The 15,437-nt window shown below is 37.1% G+C and overlaps 1 protein-coding gene across 8 annotated transcripts in view; it reads right to left on the bottom strand.

Moving 5' to 3' along the window:
- The window catches only part of LOC308580071 (cholesterol transporter ABCA5-like), a 52,953-nt gene that overhangs the window by 8,540 nt on the left and 28,976 nt on the right, over positions 1 to 15,437 (bottom strand). For 7 of the 8 annotated variants that reach the window (XM_081181245.1, XM_081181242.1, XM_081181240.1 and 4 more), the window contains 11 exons: positions 14,713 to 14,832; positions 14,413 to 14,614; positions 12,339 to 12,511; positions 11,386 to 11,513; positions 10,880 to 11,017; positions 10,365 to 10,478; positions 7,817 to 7,987; positions 6,556 to 6,669; positions 6,031 to 6,165; positions 1,502 to 1,567; positions 165 to 256 (listed from right to left, as the gene is read on the bottom strand). In XM_081181245.1, the coding sequence (XP_081037371.1) occupies positions 165 to 256; positions 1,502 to 1,567; positions 6,031 to 6,165; positions 6,556 to 6,669; positions 7,817 to 7,987; positions 10,365 to 10,478; positions 10,880 to 11,017; positions 11,386 to 11,513; positions 12,339 to 12,511; positions 14,413 to 14,614; positions 14,713 to 14,832 (1,453 nt within the window). The remainder of the gene's footprint in view (positions 1 to 164; positions 257 to 1,501; positions 1,568 to 6,030; positions 6,166 to 6,555; positions 6,670 to 7,816; positions 7,988 to 10,364; positions 10,479 to 10,879; positions 11,018 to 11,385; positions 11,514 to 12,338; positions 12,512 to 14,412; positions 14,615 to 14,712; positions 14,833 to 15,437) is intronic. The other variant, XM_081181247.1, reaches the window with a different exon arrangement.

Here is a 15,437-nt window from a genome sequence, read left to right as displayed (position 1 = left end):
ATCTAAGTAATAACTCCAGCCCTCCCTTAAGCCCTAAACATCAGCAAGTGGTCACTTCTCCATGGACCAAGAGACTTTTAATGTGCATACTTTGTTGCAGTTCACTACTGACTAACACTGGCTTGGTGTAGTAAGTTCAGTACCGTAAATAGAGGCATACCAACCTGAAAAATGGGTCATTTCTCATTGATTTGCCTCCACATTTCACCTCAAGATAGCGTAGAAGGAAGAGCCAAATGACACATTGCAAGTAGGGCTAAAAGAGAAGAAAGGAATAAGCACATTAAATAAAATGGATTTTCCCCTTTGCAAAGGACCCTAGATGCATCCCCCCTCTTTGCACATTGCTCCACTCTCTTCCCACAAAGCAATGTAAGATAGAGCCAGTGTGGTGTAGTGGTTAGAGTGCGGGACTAGGACCTGGGAGACCCGGGTTCAAATCTCCACTTGGCCATGAAGCTCACCCTTGGGCCAGTCATTTCTTCTCAACCTAAACTACCTCACAGGGTTGTTGAGAGGATAAAGGGGAGGAGAGTAAGTGTGTACGCCGCCTTGAACTCTTTGAAGAAAAAGTAGAATATAAATAAAATATTATTATTTATTTACTTTATGTATCACACTTCACGTGAGGCATCACAAAGCAATATATAATACAATACAATTAGAGTGATGGAGCATCTTAAGACCCTCATTACATTTCCCTTTCTGCAACAATCTGTCGGTTGTCTCCACAACTATTTACCATATTTTTCGCTTTATAAGACACCCTTTTTCCCTCCTAAAAAGTAAGGGGAAATGTGTGCGCGCCTTATGGAGCGAATGCAGGCTGCGCAGCTATCCCAGAAGCCAGAACAGGAAGAGGGATTGCTGCGCAGTGATCCCTCTTGCTGTTCTGGCTTCAGCGATAGCCGCGCAAAGCCTGCTCAACAACATTTGATTCAGAATCTTTTTCCCCCTTGTTTTCCTCCTCTAAAAACTAGGTGCATCTTATGGTCGGGTGCGTCTTATAGAGCAAAAAATACGGGTATTTATTTAAGCAATTAGTCGGACACCTCAACCCAACTTGTGCTATACATCCTTCAATATCATTTATATGCCACAGTGGTGGGTCAGGAAGAGTACATCAAAAATGGCTGATCTTCACCTAGTGTTAGAGGCAAGACTAGTTGCACCAGCATACACTTGCTTTTATGTTTTAGCAAAATAACTCTAATGACCATGATTATGGCCATCTCTTCCCCATAGATCAGTGATGGAAAACATTTGGCCCATGGATCAAACTTGACCGGCCAGGGGATCAAATATGACACAAGAGGCAGCTTTCTCCAAACCATGCTCACCTGCCCCACACCTTTTTGTAAACCGCTTTGAGGTTTTTTACATGCAAGTAATATATACATTTTATGAAATAAAATAAAAACAATAACACCTTATCATTACATGTAAAAGTGTATCCAGACAACCCATCTCTTAAATTCTTAAGGGAAAATATGGTGCCTACCGCTATTGTTGAAACCAATAGCCTTTCTGTATTTCTTTCCATATTTCGACCAAGCTTCTCTGCTACCTAACAATACAGAAAATGCTTATTTCAATATTTCCCCCCTCATATTTCTACAAGTCATTCTGAGTTCATTTATATATTACCATTTAGAAAATGCTTTCAAATGGTTTTACAATGCTAGTTGTAAAGGCTAGGACAGGAATATATAGCATCTGGAATGGAAAGAAAAAGGGGAGTGGTCATCTATGTAAATACAATGTTGAAATCCCAAATGTTATTCCAAGATGATGAAGGTAGAGTACTTGGGGTAGAAATACAAACAAAAGAAGGAAAAATCATAGTGGTGGGAATATATGCTCCGAATAACAAAAAGGATGAATTTTTTAGAAAATTGGAAGAGAGATTATGGGATTATGTGGATGAAAATATAGTAATTATGGGAGATTTTAATGGAGTAATATCGATAGAAATGGACAGAACGCAAAGAGAGAAAACGTCAAGTTCAGGTAGATTACCACTCTCCTTTTTCCATTTAATTGAGAATTTTAATTTATATGATGCGTGGAGAACAAAAAACCCAAGTGTTCAAGATATAACCCATTACTCGGAGGCAAAAAAATCTGGGGGACGAATCAACGCAATATGGCTAACAAAAAAGCTGATGTTAAGTTTAGAAAAAGCAGAAACACTAAACAGATCAATATCAGATCATAATCCGGTATCGGTAATAATGAAATTTCAAAATCTTACTAAGGGAAGGTGGAGAATGAACGAGGAGGTATGGCGAGACGATCAAAGGGTTAAAAGGGCAAAGGAAATATTGAAAGAATTTTATGAAATAAATGAAAATCAGGATACGGATAAAAAAATGATTTGGGAAGCGAGCAAAGCCTATATGAGAGGGTTTGTAATACAACAAATGGGAAAGATAAGGAGAAATAAAGATAATAATATTATGGAAATAAATAAACAAATAAGAGAGAAAGAAAAAGACCTAGTGAAAAACCCAAAGAATGAAGATATCCTCCAACAAATAAAGAATTTACAAGCCCACCTATCAAATTTAATAAATAGGGAAGTAGAGAAAAAAATTATATGGACGAAACAAAGATATTTTGAACAGGCAAATAAACCGGGTAGGATGCTGGCAAGGTTTATCAAAGAAAGACAGGTAGAAAGAGTAATAAATAGAATTATTGATGAAGAAAAGGAAATCATTGACCCAAAACAAATTAAAGAAAGTTTTATATAATATTACAAAAATTTATATAAAGTAGAATTAAAAGAGGAAAAGAAAATTCAAAAATACCTATCAAAAAATAGACTACCAGATATAGAAGAAGAATATGCAATATTAAATTCAAATATTGAACTTGAAGAAATTAAAAAAGTGATTAAAAATATGAAGGAGGGGAAATCGCCTGGACCAGACGGAATCTCAGTAACATATTATAAAAAATTAGAGGAAATAATAACACCCAAATTGCAATTAATTATGAATGAAATTTTAGACAAAGGAGAAATACCTAACTTGTGGCAAGAAGCATTAATAACCCTTATCCCAAAGCAAGGTACAGATTTGAGACTTATAAAAAACTACAGGCCAATATCTTTATTGAATATAGACTATAAAATATTTACTGGAGTCCCTGCAAATAGAATGAAAACTCTGCTAAAAAGGATAATTAAAAAAGATTAGGCAGGATTTTTACCAGCCAGACAAATAAATGACAACCCTAGAATAATTATAGACTTAATAGAATATGCCGAAATGAATCCAAGTAAAGAAATTTCAATGCTTTTAGTAGACGCTGAAAAGGCATTTGACAGTGTCTCTTGGAAATTTATGATCAAAACATGTGAAAGCTTAAATTTAGGTAAAAGATTCATGAATGGAATTCAAGCAATCTACAAAAAACAAACAGCTAAATTAATTCTAAACGATGAAATTACAGAAGAATTTGACATCGAGAGAGGGACGCGACAGGGATGTCCTTTATCCCCACTCCTATTTATAACAATATTAGAAACTCTATTAATAGCTCTGAGAAAGGATGAAAAAATAAAGGGCATATGTCTTGGGACACAGTGTTATAAAGAGCATTTGCAGACAATGTGATCATTACAACTGAAACACCAAAAGAAAGTATAAATAAAGCATTGGAAAGACTGAAAGCATTTGGTGAAGTAGCAGGATTCAAATTGAACAAAGATAAATTGAAATTGATATCTAAAAATATAGGCGAGAAAGGAAAAAAGGAATTAGAAGAAATCACAGGACTAAAAATAGAAAATAAAGTGAACTACTTAGGGATATGGATTACAAATAAAAATACAAATTTATTTAAGGATAATTATATTAAAAATGGAAAGAAATTAAAGAAAGCATGGACAAATGGGGAAAATTTAAAACTATCATTAGGAGGAAGAATATCTATGATTAAAATGATGATACTCCCCAAAATTCTATTTTTATTCCAAATGATTCCAATTGTAATAGGAACTAAATATTTTATAAGCTAGCAAAGAGACCTTGCAAATTTTATATGGCAGGGGGGAAAAGCAAGGATAAAATCAGAAGTAATGATGGGCCCAAAAGAAAGTGGAGGATTCACAGTGCCAGATTTAAGGAAGTATTTTGAGGCAGCGTGTTGGTGCTGGATAAAAAAATGGATATTATTAAAAGATAATGAAGTCCTAACATTAGAGGGCTGGGACGGCACGGCTACTTATTCTATGATAAAAAAGAACAACACAAAAAAATTACAAACCACATAGTCAGAAAGGCTCTATTGTATGTATGGGAAAGAACAAAAGGAAAAATTATTGAGAAAACTCCCCAATGGGTTTCGCCAGTGGAAGCAACTACAACATTAAAGAGTAATGTAAAAGAGACTTGGCCAACGTTTAGGGAAATATTAGAGGATGCAGACGGAAATATTAAATTAAAAACTTACGAACAATTACAAACATTTAGAATAAATTGGATACAATATTATCAATTAAAAGCAACTTATGAAAAAGACATAAAAAGGGGGATTTGAAAATAAAACCTCAAAATTAGAAAAGGAAATACTACAGAGCGATCAAAAAATACTTGCAAAAATGTATAGACTATTAACAAAAACCACCCTAGAACAAGAGACGAAAGGGGAAAGTTAAAATGGGAGAACGATTTGGGATATGAGATAGATCTGGAAAGATGGAAAACTTTTTGGGAGGAAAATATAAATTTTACTGCTTGTGATTTATTAAGGGAGAATTTCAGAAAAATGCACCACAGATGGTACCTAACCCCTGACAGATTGTCGAAAATAAATAAAAGGAACAACGACAAATGTTGGAAATGTAACAGAACAAAAGGTACGTTATATCACATGTGGTGGACTTGCCCAAAGATTAAAATCTTTTGGGATATGATCCATGACGAAATAAAAAAATTGATAAGGACATCACATTAAAAAAGGCAGAGGCATATTTATTAGGAATCTTAGATAAAGATATCCACAAAGAGAAAATTAACTTATTTCTATAAGCGACAACAGCGGCAAGAATTTTGATTGCTAGCTATTGGAAAGAGGAAAGCATCCCAACAAAAAGAGAATGGTTGGGGAAACTTTGCGAGTACCTGGAATTAGCAAAATTGACAGCTATAATAAGGAGAAAATCCAAAACTATGGTTATGAAGCAATGGGAGTGTTTAAATGATTATTTACAAAACCAGGGCTCAACTACAAAAATCTGGTTGTGTTTAGAATAATCTTGTGCGTAATATAAAAAATACAAAGTGAGACATTAAGGAAACCCAAAGGGAAAATATGAAGAACACAGGCTCTGAAAAAGGGATTATTAAAAAAGCGTGAGGTAAATGGTGGAAGTCGTTATTTTTCTTTTCTTTTCTTTCTTTTCTTTTTTCTTTCAAAAGAAACAATTTATTTAAGGTAGATAAGGACAAAACGAAATTATACAATTGAATGTATATATAGATGGGAAATGGCTATGTATTGTGAGTGCTTATCTACTTTAATAAATTTTTCATATATGATCTTTTCTTTTACTTTTTCATATATGATCTTTTCTTTTACTTTTTTATTCTTTCTTTGTTCCCTTTTTCTTTATTCTGATATCTTACATTTCATTTCACTGTGTTATCATGAACAGCATTTTATAGAGATATAAATAACTGTAAATATGAAAAGAGACAAAATATTCTTTAATTCCTTTTCCTTGGATAGATGTATTTGTTCTTCTCTTTTGTATTTTCTTTTGTTGTGAATATGTATGTATTTTAACTTGTATTGAAGAAAAATTTATTTTAAAAAAAGAAAAGAAATAACAACAACCTATTTTCCAACTTTCAAAATAGTTCAGTTTCCTGAGCCCAGCTATGGTTGCCCATAACTAGTCTTAAGTCATGTAGTGAGTGATGTGGAATGAAATTTTAATCAAATGTATTGCCACCTGCACACCAGACTTTTGAAACTACAGACAAAATTTATCACTGTTTTAGTTCACTGCAAACTTACCTCTGTTAGAGAAATGAGACACCCAATAAGAGGATATATTGGGATGAAGATAGAAAAGCACGTGTGAATTATAATTGCTATTGCGTACGACTGAATAAAAGCTACATCAATAACAATAACACAAATCAAGGCTACCTGAAAAGGGAAAAGAAATAAAGATAATTACAATAAAATTAGAGCACCATTTGATTTCTTTTTATCCATCTTTAAAAAATGTTGTAGCATTCATTTGCATGTGGGCTACTGAAAAACCAGCTGTATAGATTGCTTTTGCTAAGAAAGCAAAAAGTAATATCCAGAATAAAAGGAACAGCAAATAGTGCCTAAGAGACAAATAATTAATCCTGCAAAGTTTGGTTTCATGCTGCATGCACATGCTGTACAGCAAACTATGCACTTGCAGGACTGAGCTACAACCCAAATGAGGAAAAAAGACATATAATTATATCTTAAATGTAACAGTCAATCAAAATACTAAATTGCATTAACTAGGAAAGATGTATCAAGTACTGCACTTTTACTTACTGTTGAAAAAATTAATGACCAAAATTCTTTGGTGTTTTGTATTGTTTTGAAGGTGAAAGAGACAACATAATGAAACAGAATTACCGATGGAACGTAGCCAATAAGGCACAAAACCTGCAGGGAGAAAATTAAATTTGAGTTATGCATAACATGAAAACACAACAAAATGATTAAGAACACAGAATACAATCTGTCACCTTTCCAAACTTTTAGAAGACATCTGAAGGCAGCCCTGTTTAGGAAAGCTTTTAATGTTTAATAGGTTATTGTATTTTAGTGTTTTGTTGGAAGCTGCCCAGAGCGGCTGGGGAAACCCAGCCAGATGGGCGGGATATAAATAAATTGTTGTTGTTGTTGTTGTTGTTGTTGTTGTTGTTGTTGTTGTTGTTGTTGTTGTTGTTGTTACCCTGCAATGTTTTGCAAATGAAATCAGGGGTCATATTTTTAATACAAAAACACAAAAGGAAATACAAAGACTCCCTTAATTATTGCACATTGTTGAAAGTTTTTCACTACCTGCAGTGTGCTGTACTCATTTACAGTGTTACCACCTGCTCCTATGCCAATTTAAAAGCCAAAAGGTTGATGGTTCTTTGGGTTAAAAGTAGAGCAGAAAAACATAAGTATACAACATTATTTATTGCAGGATGTGTGAAATACACTTCAGTGAGTGCAGCATGTAAAATGGCAGGCAATGCCATTACGCAGGCAATTTCTGCTTTATGTTCACTTTGCCGCTCTGTTGATTTTAGTAATTATGTGGCTTGTGGCTTGCTGTACTCTGTAAGATGCTTTGGGAACCTCCAAGTTGAATACAGTGTTATTCTGCTTTTGTAATAAATAAAATAAAATGGTGCCGTGGGGAAGAATCTTTACTAGGGCTGAAGAATGGCAGATTTGCCATCACATCCGCAGTTCTGCCGGCTCCTGCCTACCTGGGCAGTTAATTTTTATTCTTTGTGGATGGTGCAGCAAAGAGTCCTGGATCGGTTCCTCCAAGGGAAACAGACTGATTTTTGATCCAGTGGCTCTATCACTGGCCCTATTCTTCCCTTCCAAGGTTCCAGGTATTCCTGCCAGCAGTAGTTTAGTAATTCCTGCCCGCACCTTCAGCAGGTGCAGTGGGGTTTTCCATGGCAACACAGTTCCTTCCTGCCATCGGGAAATCTTTTCTGAATCCTACTGGATTTCTGTTGTTGAGGTGACGCCAATAAGGGCAGCAAGGAACGGATAAAAGTATCTGGAAGAAAACAAAACTTACCACAGCAAGAGCCTCTTCAGGGGAAAAAATAATTCCATGGTGAACTATGAACAAGATTCCGACCATCAGGAGGAGAATAATGTAATATAAAAGAATGTCAACCAGTGCTTGCCCACACCAGTATGCAGATGGATAAAGACCTGATAACTTAAGTTGAGTATAGGCTTTGATCTGCAAAGGTGCAAAAAATAAATGAAAATCTAGGTCAAATATGGGGAATGGCAGGAAATCCAGCAATTGTACTTTTGCTTTTGATAATATGATCTGGAATGAACTATTTTAAAAAAAATTCAGTACAAAACATTCTGTGGGCTCACCCACACTTATTGTACTTTATAGATATGGGTCTGAGTAGCTTTGGGTTTGGTTTGCCACTTTCCCCAGGAAAACCCACTCTTCAGCACTAAATCAGATCAAACAGCAACCAGATTTTCTGCAGATCGCTATTTGTTCTGATTCGGTGCTAAACTGTGGGTTTTCCTGGAGGAAAGTGGTGGACAAATGGAAGTGTGATTGAGCCTTCGGCCACTAGCTTATCTGTAGGGCTGGAACATACGGTTTTCTAGAAGAAAAGCATTGGGAACATACATCAAGAGTCCTTCTAACTTAATTGATACAAGACACCTCAAACACCCCTAACTGATAAATGAACCAAGATGGAGGAAGAACATATCCTATTAAGAAAATAAACTAGGGAGCAGCTCAAAGAAAAGTACAGCAATGGCAGAGAGTCCTGCACACCAGGGAGTACTTACCTCCCGAAATTTCATGGGTGAAAATAGGGACATTCCTGTACAGGAGTGGGTAGGGCTAGGGGCGGAGTCCAGCAGCTCAGCAGTGTGGTTTGGCAGACAATAGCAGGGCCAACACAATCCAGAGTCAAACGTGCCACAAGGAGAAAGCAGGAACTAATATGCATGCAAGGAGATGGCTCCAGCTGGCAAAAGCAGGGAGGCAAGCCACAGGCTACAAGGCAAATCAAATGCATAACACACACACACATATATATGCACTATATTTCATTTATATCATCTAGATTCTAGAGGACATTAGTCCTGTTTTACAGTGGGGCACAACAGTGAGTATCTAGCCCAAGATCAGTCACTGAAGATAATATTAAAGCAACAAATAAAGGTAATGCCTGCAGCCTCCCACCCAGAGACATTGGAATTAAGAAGCATTATTTATTATTATTCATCCTATATGGCTGGCAGCACAACATGGGATCAATAGGCCATTGCCTGCACAGTCCTAGTTAGGAATATTGAGGTCAAATGCAATTAGATTATTTTTAAAAAAAGGATAAGCAGCATTTAGCCAAAATATATACTCCCATTTAGACTCTGATGTCTACTCTGAAGTTAATCCCCTATAATTCCATGTGGTTTACTCCCAAGTAAATGTAATGAATAAAGAAGTTGCAACCGTAGTTACTATAGCTGTGGTTTTCAGAGAGCCAGAGGTTGGGATCCAAAAAGCCATTTGTGAAAGGAGAAAACGTTTGTTAATTTTTTGTGGGCAAGCTAGCAGAAGACTTCTCAACAGTATACAACACCACAATATATCAGGAGTTGTGTTATACTACAAGAAACATGGTGTGTAAGGAAGATACAGGCTTTTGGATCACTTCCATCTAAATAATTACTTTTATGCCAGTTTCTTTGTAAGTAGTGAAACAAGGAGTTATGTAAGCATCTGCAGAGAATATATGAAAGTTTGGCTGGAAGTTTTAAAATTTGTGTTTACTCTCTGAACTTAAGGTTTGGTCAACACAGGCATACATGGAGCAAAAAAAGAAAAACAAGACACATGGAAAAGGAAAAGAAACGAAACATAGTTGCATCATTAAAATTAAGAGAGCAGGTGTGGTTTTTCCCCCTCAGACTGAATAATGGGACAGTTTGGGTGGTAGTAGCAAATGCGTAGTTTGAGGAAGAAAAAGCAAAATGACTCTTGATGATTGGTAAAATGAAAGTTCACTAGAATGATCTGCAATTTCCACCTGAGTCCTAGTGTGGCAATGAATATGAACCAGAATATCCTGCTAATCAAACCCAATAAATAAGCTCTTTAGAATGCAGCATGACAACCAGCCCAAGTTATGACAGCATGGTATCAATTAGCTGAACAATACTACAGTCATATCTCTGGTTACAGACGCTTCAGGTTTTGTTTTTTCAGGTTACGGACTGCCAAAACCCGGAAGTACTGGAACTGGTTACTTCCGGGTTTTGGCAGTCGCATCTGCGCAGAAGTGCCGAATTGCAACCCGCGCGATTGAACAGAGGAGTTATAAATATTGCTGCTATTTCCTTATTCTATTTGAACACTTTTACGTACAACCATATCTGCCCTGAATTGATTCACTACAATGTATGAAATCAGTTAAAATAAGTTATGATGCCAAATAGGTGGCAAGGGAATAACTATGGTGACTCCTGATTTTCCCTCTGAGGAATTTGGTCTGAGGAATCACTGTGTTGAACCAATGTATAGGACATTTCACATTGCTTTTTTTAAAAAAAAGTATGTTCTAATACAAAGTTACCCTGTGGTTTTCTGCATTGTCCATGGAAAAATATGATGGCAATCCAGTTATTGTGACTCCTACTGTCAAAGCTTGAACAACCAGCACCATTATGAAACCTCTGTCAGTAATTTTCTGCAAAATAACAGATTGCAATATTAGAATACAAAGGGGGAAAAACCCAAGGTGAAATATAATTTTAAGGGGGTTTTTTTGGGGGGGGGTGTCTAACCATGGTTTGATAAATCAGTCTGTTTTTGCTATATTTAGTTTAAAGGTTTTTGCATTTTTAATTCTTTTGAAAGACAGTACAATAAAAGTTTGAAAACTAATACTAATAAATAAATCCGTTTTGCAGCCTGACTAGGGCTGCATAACAGGGAATACCTGGGAAACCACAACACATGGCAATTAAGACGTGTTTGGTTTTGGAGATCACAAGTCATGCAATCCAATGTACACAAAGGCCAACTTGTCACAAATTGGAATGCAACTTCATTTTACAAGAACTTTTTTTGGACTTTGCATTTACTCACTTGGAAGAACGAACTACTCCAGACATGGATGTTTTCTGTGACATTTAAATTGTGCAGATACAGATTGCTAATGATATTCATCATAACTGGTAAAGAGTGTTTCATGGTGCAGTTAAAAGCAGCTGTAAAGATGTAGTTCTGAAAACAACAACAAGAAGAAGAGCATAATCAGCGACAAATCTCTAGTGCCACCGTTCCTTCCCCCTAGCACTTTATGTGCTGCTGGAACAACACCAGGGCAGTCTGGGAGAAAGGAAACGACATGTGAGCTATTAAAGAAAACTCTGTGAGCTTTGATCTTGCCACTGCTGCTGCCACCAAGGCTGACAGTGAGGAAAAAGGAAAAAGACCTACCGCCCTGTTTCTAAGTCAAGTTCCCTCTTCAAATTTCAAAACCTCCCCTATCCCACTTGGGGAAAAAATTCATTTTGCACCCCAACTCCCTGCCAGCAAACAGAACCAATGCCCACATAGACCCAATATATTTAACCCGCATTTCTTCTCACCTTGCCTGCATGAGATACATTTAATGCTCCATTGTGGGGAGCAACTGATACATAATCACTGCCATTGAATATTTCTGTGTGTACATTCTGGCGTATAAGAGAGCTGATGATGTCATCAATGTCTGATCCTAGGTTGAGACAATAAAGAAAGTTGAAAGGTTAGTCTCACAGGCACAAAGATTCCTTGCATGCAAAGAGTTTCCCCATTCCCTGCTATGCCAAAGATACATATTATTATTGAACATTTAGAGTTAGCACTGGTATTGCAGCAAACAAGAAGGCTCATGTTCTCCAGAAGTCCCGTATAAACATCAAAATACCCTTAGAGTTTTAGGGTGAATTCCAATTAAGTCATACTCAGACCCGACACATTGAAATAAATGAAAGTTAATTATTTGAGTGGGTCTGCTTTGTGCATGAAGGAGATCAATACTCTTGAAGCACTGACAATATGTGTATATATTATCTCTCTCTCTCTCTCTCTCTCTCTCACACACACACACACACTCACACACACACACACACACACACACACACGAACTGTGCTGTCATGTAATCACTATAATTATGAAATAATGTTGCTTATTTTATTGATCTATTTTTAAATATTTATACCCTGCCCACTAACTGATGCTGCTGCAAAGCTTTCAGCTTTTTGGTAAAAAAATCAAACTATTTAAAGTCTGTTCGATGAAGTTGGCCAGATACAATTCTAGAAACATATCTTTAAATTCAATTTGTGATTGAATGGGGTGGGGGAATCAAACCAGACTTGCCAGAGGGCTGATTTTTCTACCTGTCTTCAAGCTAACCATTCATTACACTGATTGCTGTTAAACTTAATTACACTTTTAATTTATTCCTACTGTATGTCATACAGTAAAAATAAAATAAAATAATGAAATGCCAGATGGAGAAATGAATAAAAGCAAATAAATTGAAAAGTGACTTACCAGTGAAGTTCTGAACAAGGAGACTGCTTTTGTATTTATGATGAGTTTCATTTGGTTTAAGAAAGTATAAGTCTGGAGAAAACGTAACAGGAACCACTGCATTTTTGAAGTATTGCCGATACATATTGAACATATAAATCTCAACACCAAGGAACACTGTTAATAGCAAAAACCTGAAATAAGAAGAAAAAAGTACACGTAAAGCTGGTACAAATTAGTGTAAAGAATGGTGACCTTTAGAGCAGAGGTAGACTGAATAGCCATCATCCATAGTATTTCTTTATTTAATTTAACACAATCTGTATGCTTTTTAATTTTTGTAAAACCTCTAAGTGATTTTGCATTGTTTTACTGGAAACACCAATCTGTCTTAAGTTTATTCAATACAAAACACATATTCAAAATAACTTGAGGATGACAAGCATGTACTCTTTCGCAGTAACAAAGGAAAGGACCTTGCTAGATCAGAACCAGGTTGACCTGCTCAAGCATTCTCTGGAAGAATACCCTTAAAACTGTATCCACTGGTAAAATTGGCTGCAATCCCTGCTCTGGATGACAAGTCATTAAATAATGATTTCACTCATCCACATACTAAAAGTACAAGCCTGTAAACAGCTACACTGAGACAGCAGTCCTTGAGTATGATATCTAAGGCACCTTGTGTGGTATTTAAAAAGTTCAGAAAGGTTAAGGGGCAGGGAGTGTTATTGAAAAACTAGCATTATAGTCAGAGGGCTTATCCACACTTACCTTTTCCCTGCTCTTTCGAGGCACAGGTCTGTGCTTGTGTTTTATTTTTTATTTTTTCCTAGAGCTTTCCTCATGAAAACCCATTATTTAGTGCTCAAGCAGAGCCAATGTCAAGTTGAGTTTTCCACACATTGACGCTTGCTCCAATGGAGCTTTAAAGAGCAGGTTTGCGTGGGGAAAGCTCCAGAGGATTAAAAACAAAAACGGTGCTCAGACCTGCAGCTTTAATGCACAGATCATGCCTTGAAAGAGAGGAAAGGTAAATGTGGATAAGCCCCCAGTCTCAAGCAATAGCAATCTGTCCCTCTTGGAGCATGACATGAATGCAATCACTTATTTTCCTTCCGTGGGCTCCTTCTCTTTTGGATCGTTAAAACATAAGACGGAAAAGTTTCCTGAAGTTCATGTGTAAGCCTTAGGTAAGAAAACTTGCAGCCAAATGTGATGTTTGATGATGCAATTTCTTTTCAAACACCTCTATCCTTGTAAATAATGTGCACAGATTGAAATTTACCACTTCCTCACTGGAACTTCTTTTCAAACATTTTTTCAGGATGTGGCAAGCTGCCCTCTTGAAGCGCATTAAGTATTCGCACAGATATTGCTGGCAAAGGTGAGGGGGACAGAAATAATCTAATATAATAAGGCTGAATGAACACACTTAAGCCCCAACTATCTCCAGGCTTCTCCTTGGCACACTAGAACATTATAGGGATTAGGAGGCATGCATACATCTCCCTTGTGTTTCTCAAGCATGCATGCACATATGTAAGCTCTCTCTCTCTTTTCTGGATGCTAGCTATTTGAGAAAAATTTGAGCTATTTGGGAAAGATGGAGGGCACAAGGAGAAGGGGATGACAGAGGACGAGATGGTTGGACAGTGTTCTCAAAACTACCAGCATGAGTTTGACCAAACTGCGGGAGGCAGTGGAAGACAGGAGTGCCTGGCGTGCTCTGGTCCATGGGGTCACGAAGAGTCGAACACAACTAAACGACTAATCAACAACAACAGCTATTTGAGTCCCAAATTTAACTTGCACTAAGAGATAAGGGAAAACTACACAGACCTTCCACTCTCCACAATGATGAAGCGTGCTGCTTACATGTGTGCAGCATAGGAAGCAACGAAGAGACTCAATAGCAATTCCTCCACGCAGACACATGCTGTACTCACTATTTCCCTATCAGGTGCTGCAACACAAGGCGCCAATCTGAGATGCAGTCTTTACTCTGGGCTGCGGTCTGTTTTTACCTTTTACCTATTTCCGTTTCTGACTCTCATACATTTTGGACTAAGAAACAGAAAGCCAAGATGCTTACACTTCCGTGAGTGATTTGATGTCACGTTTGAAATTAAGAAAATGAACTTTTGCCAGAGTAGAGACCTGTTTTTTCCAAAGAGACTTATTGCTTAGTACACACGATTTTGTCTCAGATAGCATTAGCAGGCTTTGCTCTAACTCATCCATAGATTTTGCATCCATTTCATCTTCAGCTTGCTCCGAGTTAAATGCACTGAAATCTAAGGAGGGTAACAGGTTAGGCAACTTAGAATTTATCCCCCGCCACCAAATCATTGTTCTGTAATGTACTACAGGAAGTACTGTCATTGATTCTCACCTGTGTGGTTAATTTCAGCTTCAACTTCCAGCTTGAGGAACACATCCTCCAAGGTAGTCATGGAAACGCCGTAAGAAATAACACCCAAATGGGAATGCATGTCTAGATCAGCAAACAGTGCTAGAAGAAGAAGAAGCAGGAATAGATGTGGTAATAGTAGCAACAGCAACAACAGCAGCTGCTGCCGAGCTACTGCTTGGAAATAGAAATATAGGAAGCTGTCTTATACCACTGATCAATCCCTACCTAGAGCAGGGATTGGATGCATTGCTGATGGATGGGATTATTGATGGGTCAATCACCTGACATCACTGTGATGTAATCAAACCATGCAGGCAAACAAACTGGGCTTTGCAAGTGCCTGCAAACAATTTCAGCAGGGAGTTGCATCTTTACCTTCCCTCAAAGATGTTCAAGGAGACTTTGACTAAACATTAGGAATAACTTTCTGATGGCAAGAGCTGTTTGACAATAGAATTGACTACTTCCGGAGGTGGGTGGACTCTCCTTCACTGGAATTTTTTTAACAGAAGTTGGATGGCCATCTGTCAGGGATTCCTTAAGCTATGACTCTTGCACTGTAGGGGATTGAATTAGATGACACCCCTCCACACACACTACAATTCTATGACTGCATATCATATATGGCATGAGGGGTGGAACAGGCGAGAGTGGTTTAGAGAAAAATAGCCTGCCTTGAGTGCCAAATTAGGTATCTGGATGGG

The sequence above is a fragment of the Podarcis bocagei genome (assembly GCF_964188305.1).
Source record: "Podarcis bocagei genome assembly, chromosome: 2".
NCBI classification, from domain to species: domain Eukaryota; kingdom Metazoa; phylum Chordata; class Lepidosauria; order Squamata; family Lacertidae; genus Podarcis; species Podarcis bocagei.
This window is presented reverse-complemented; position numbering and strand designations above follow the sequence as displayed.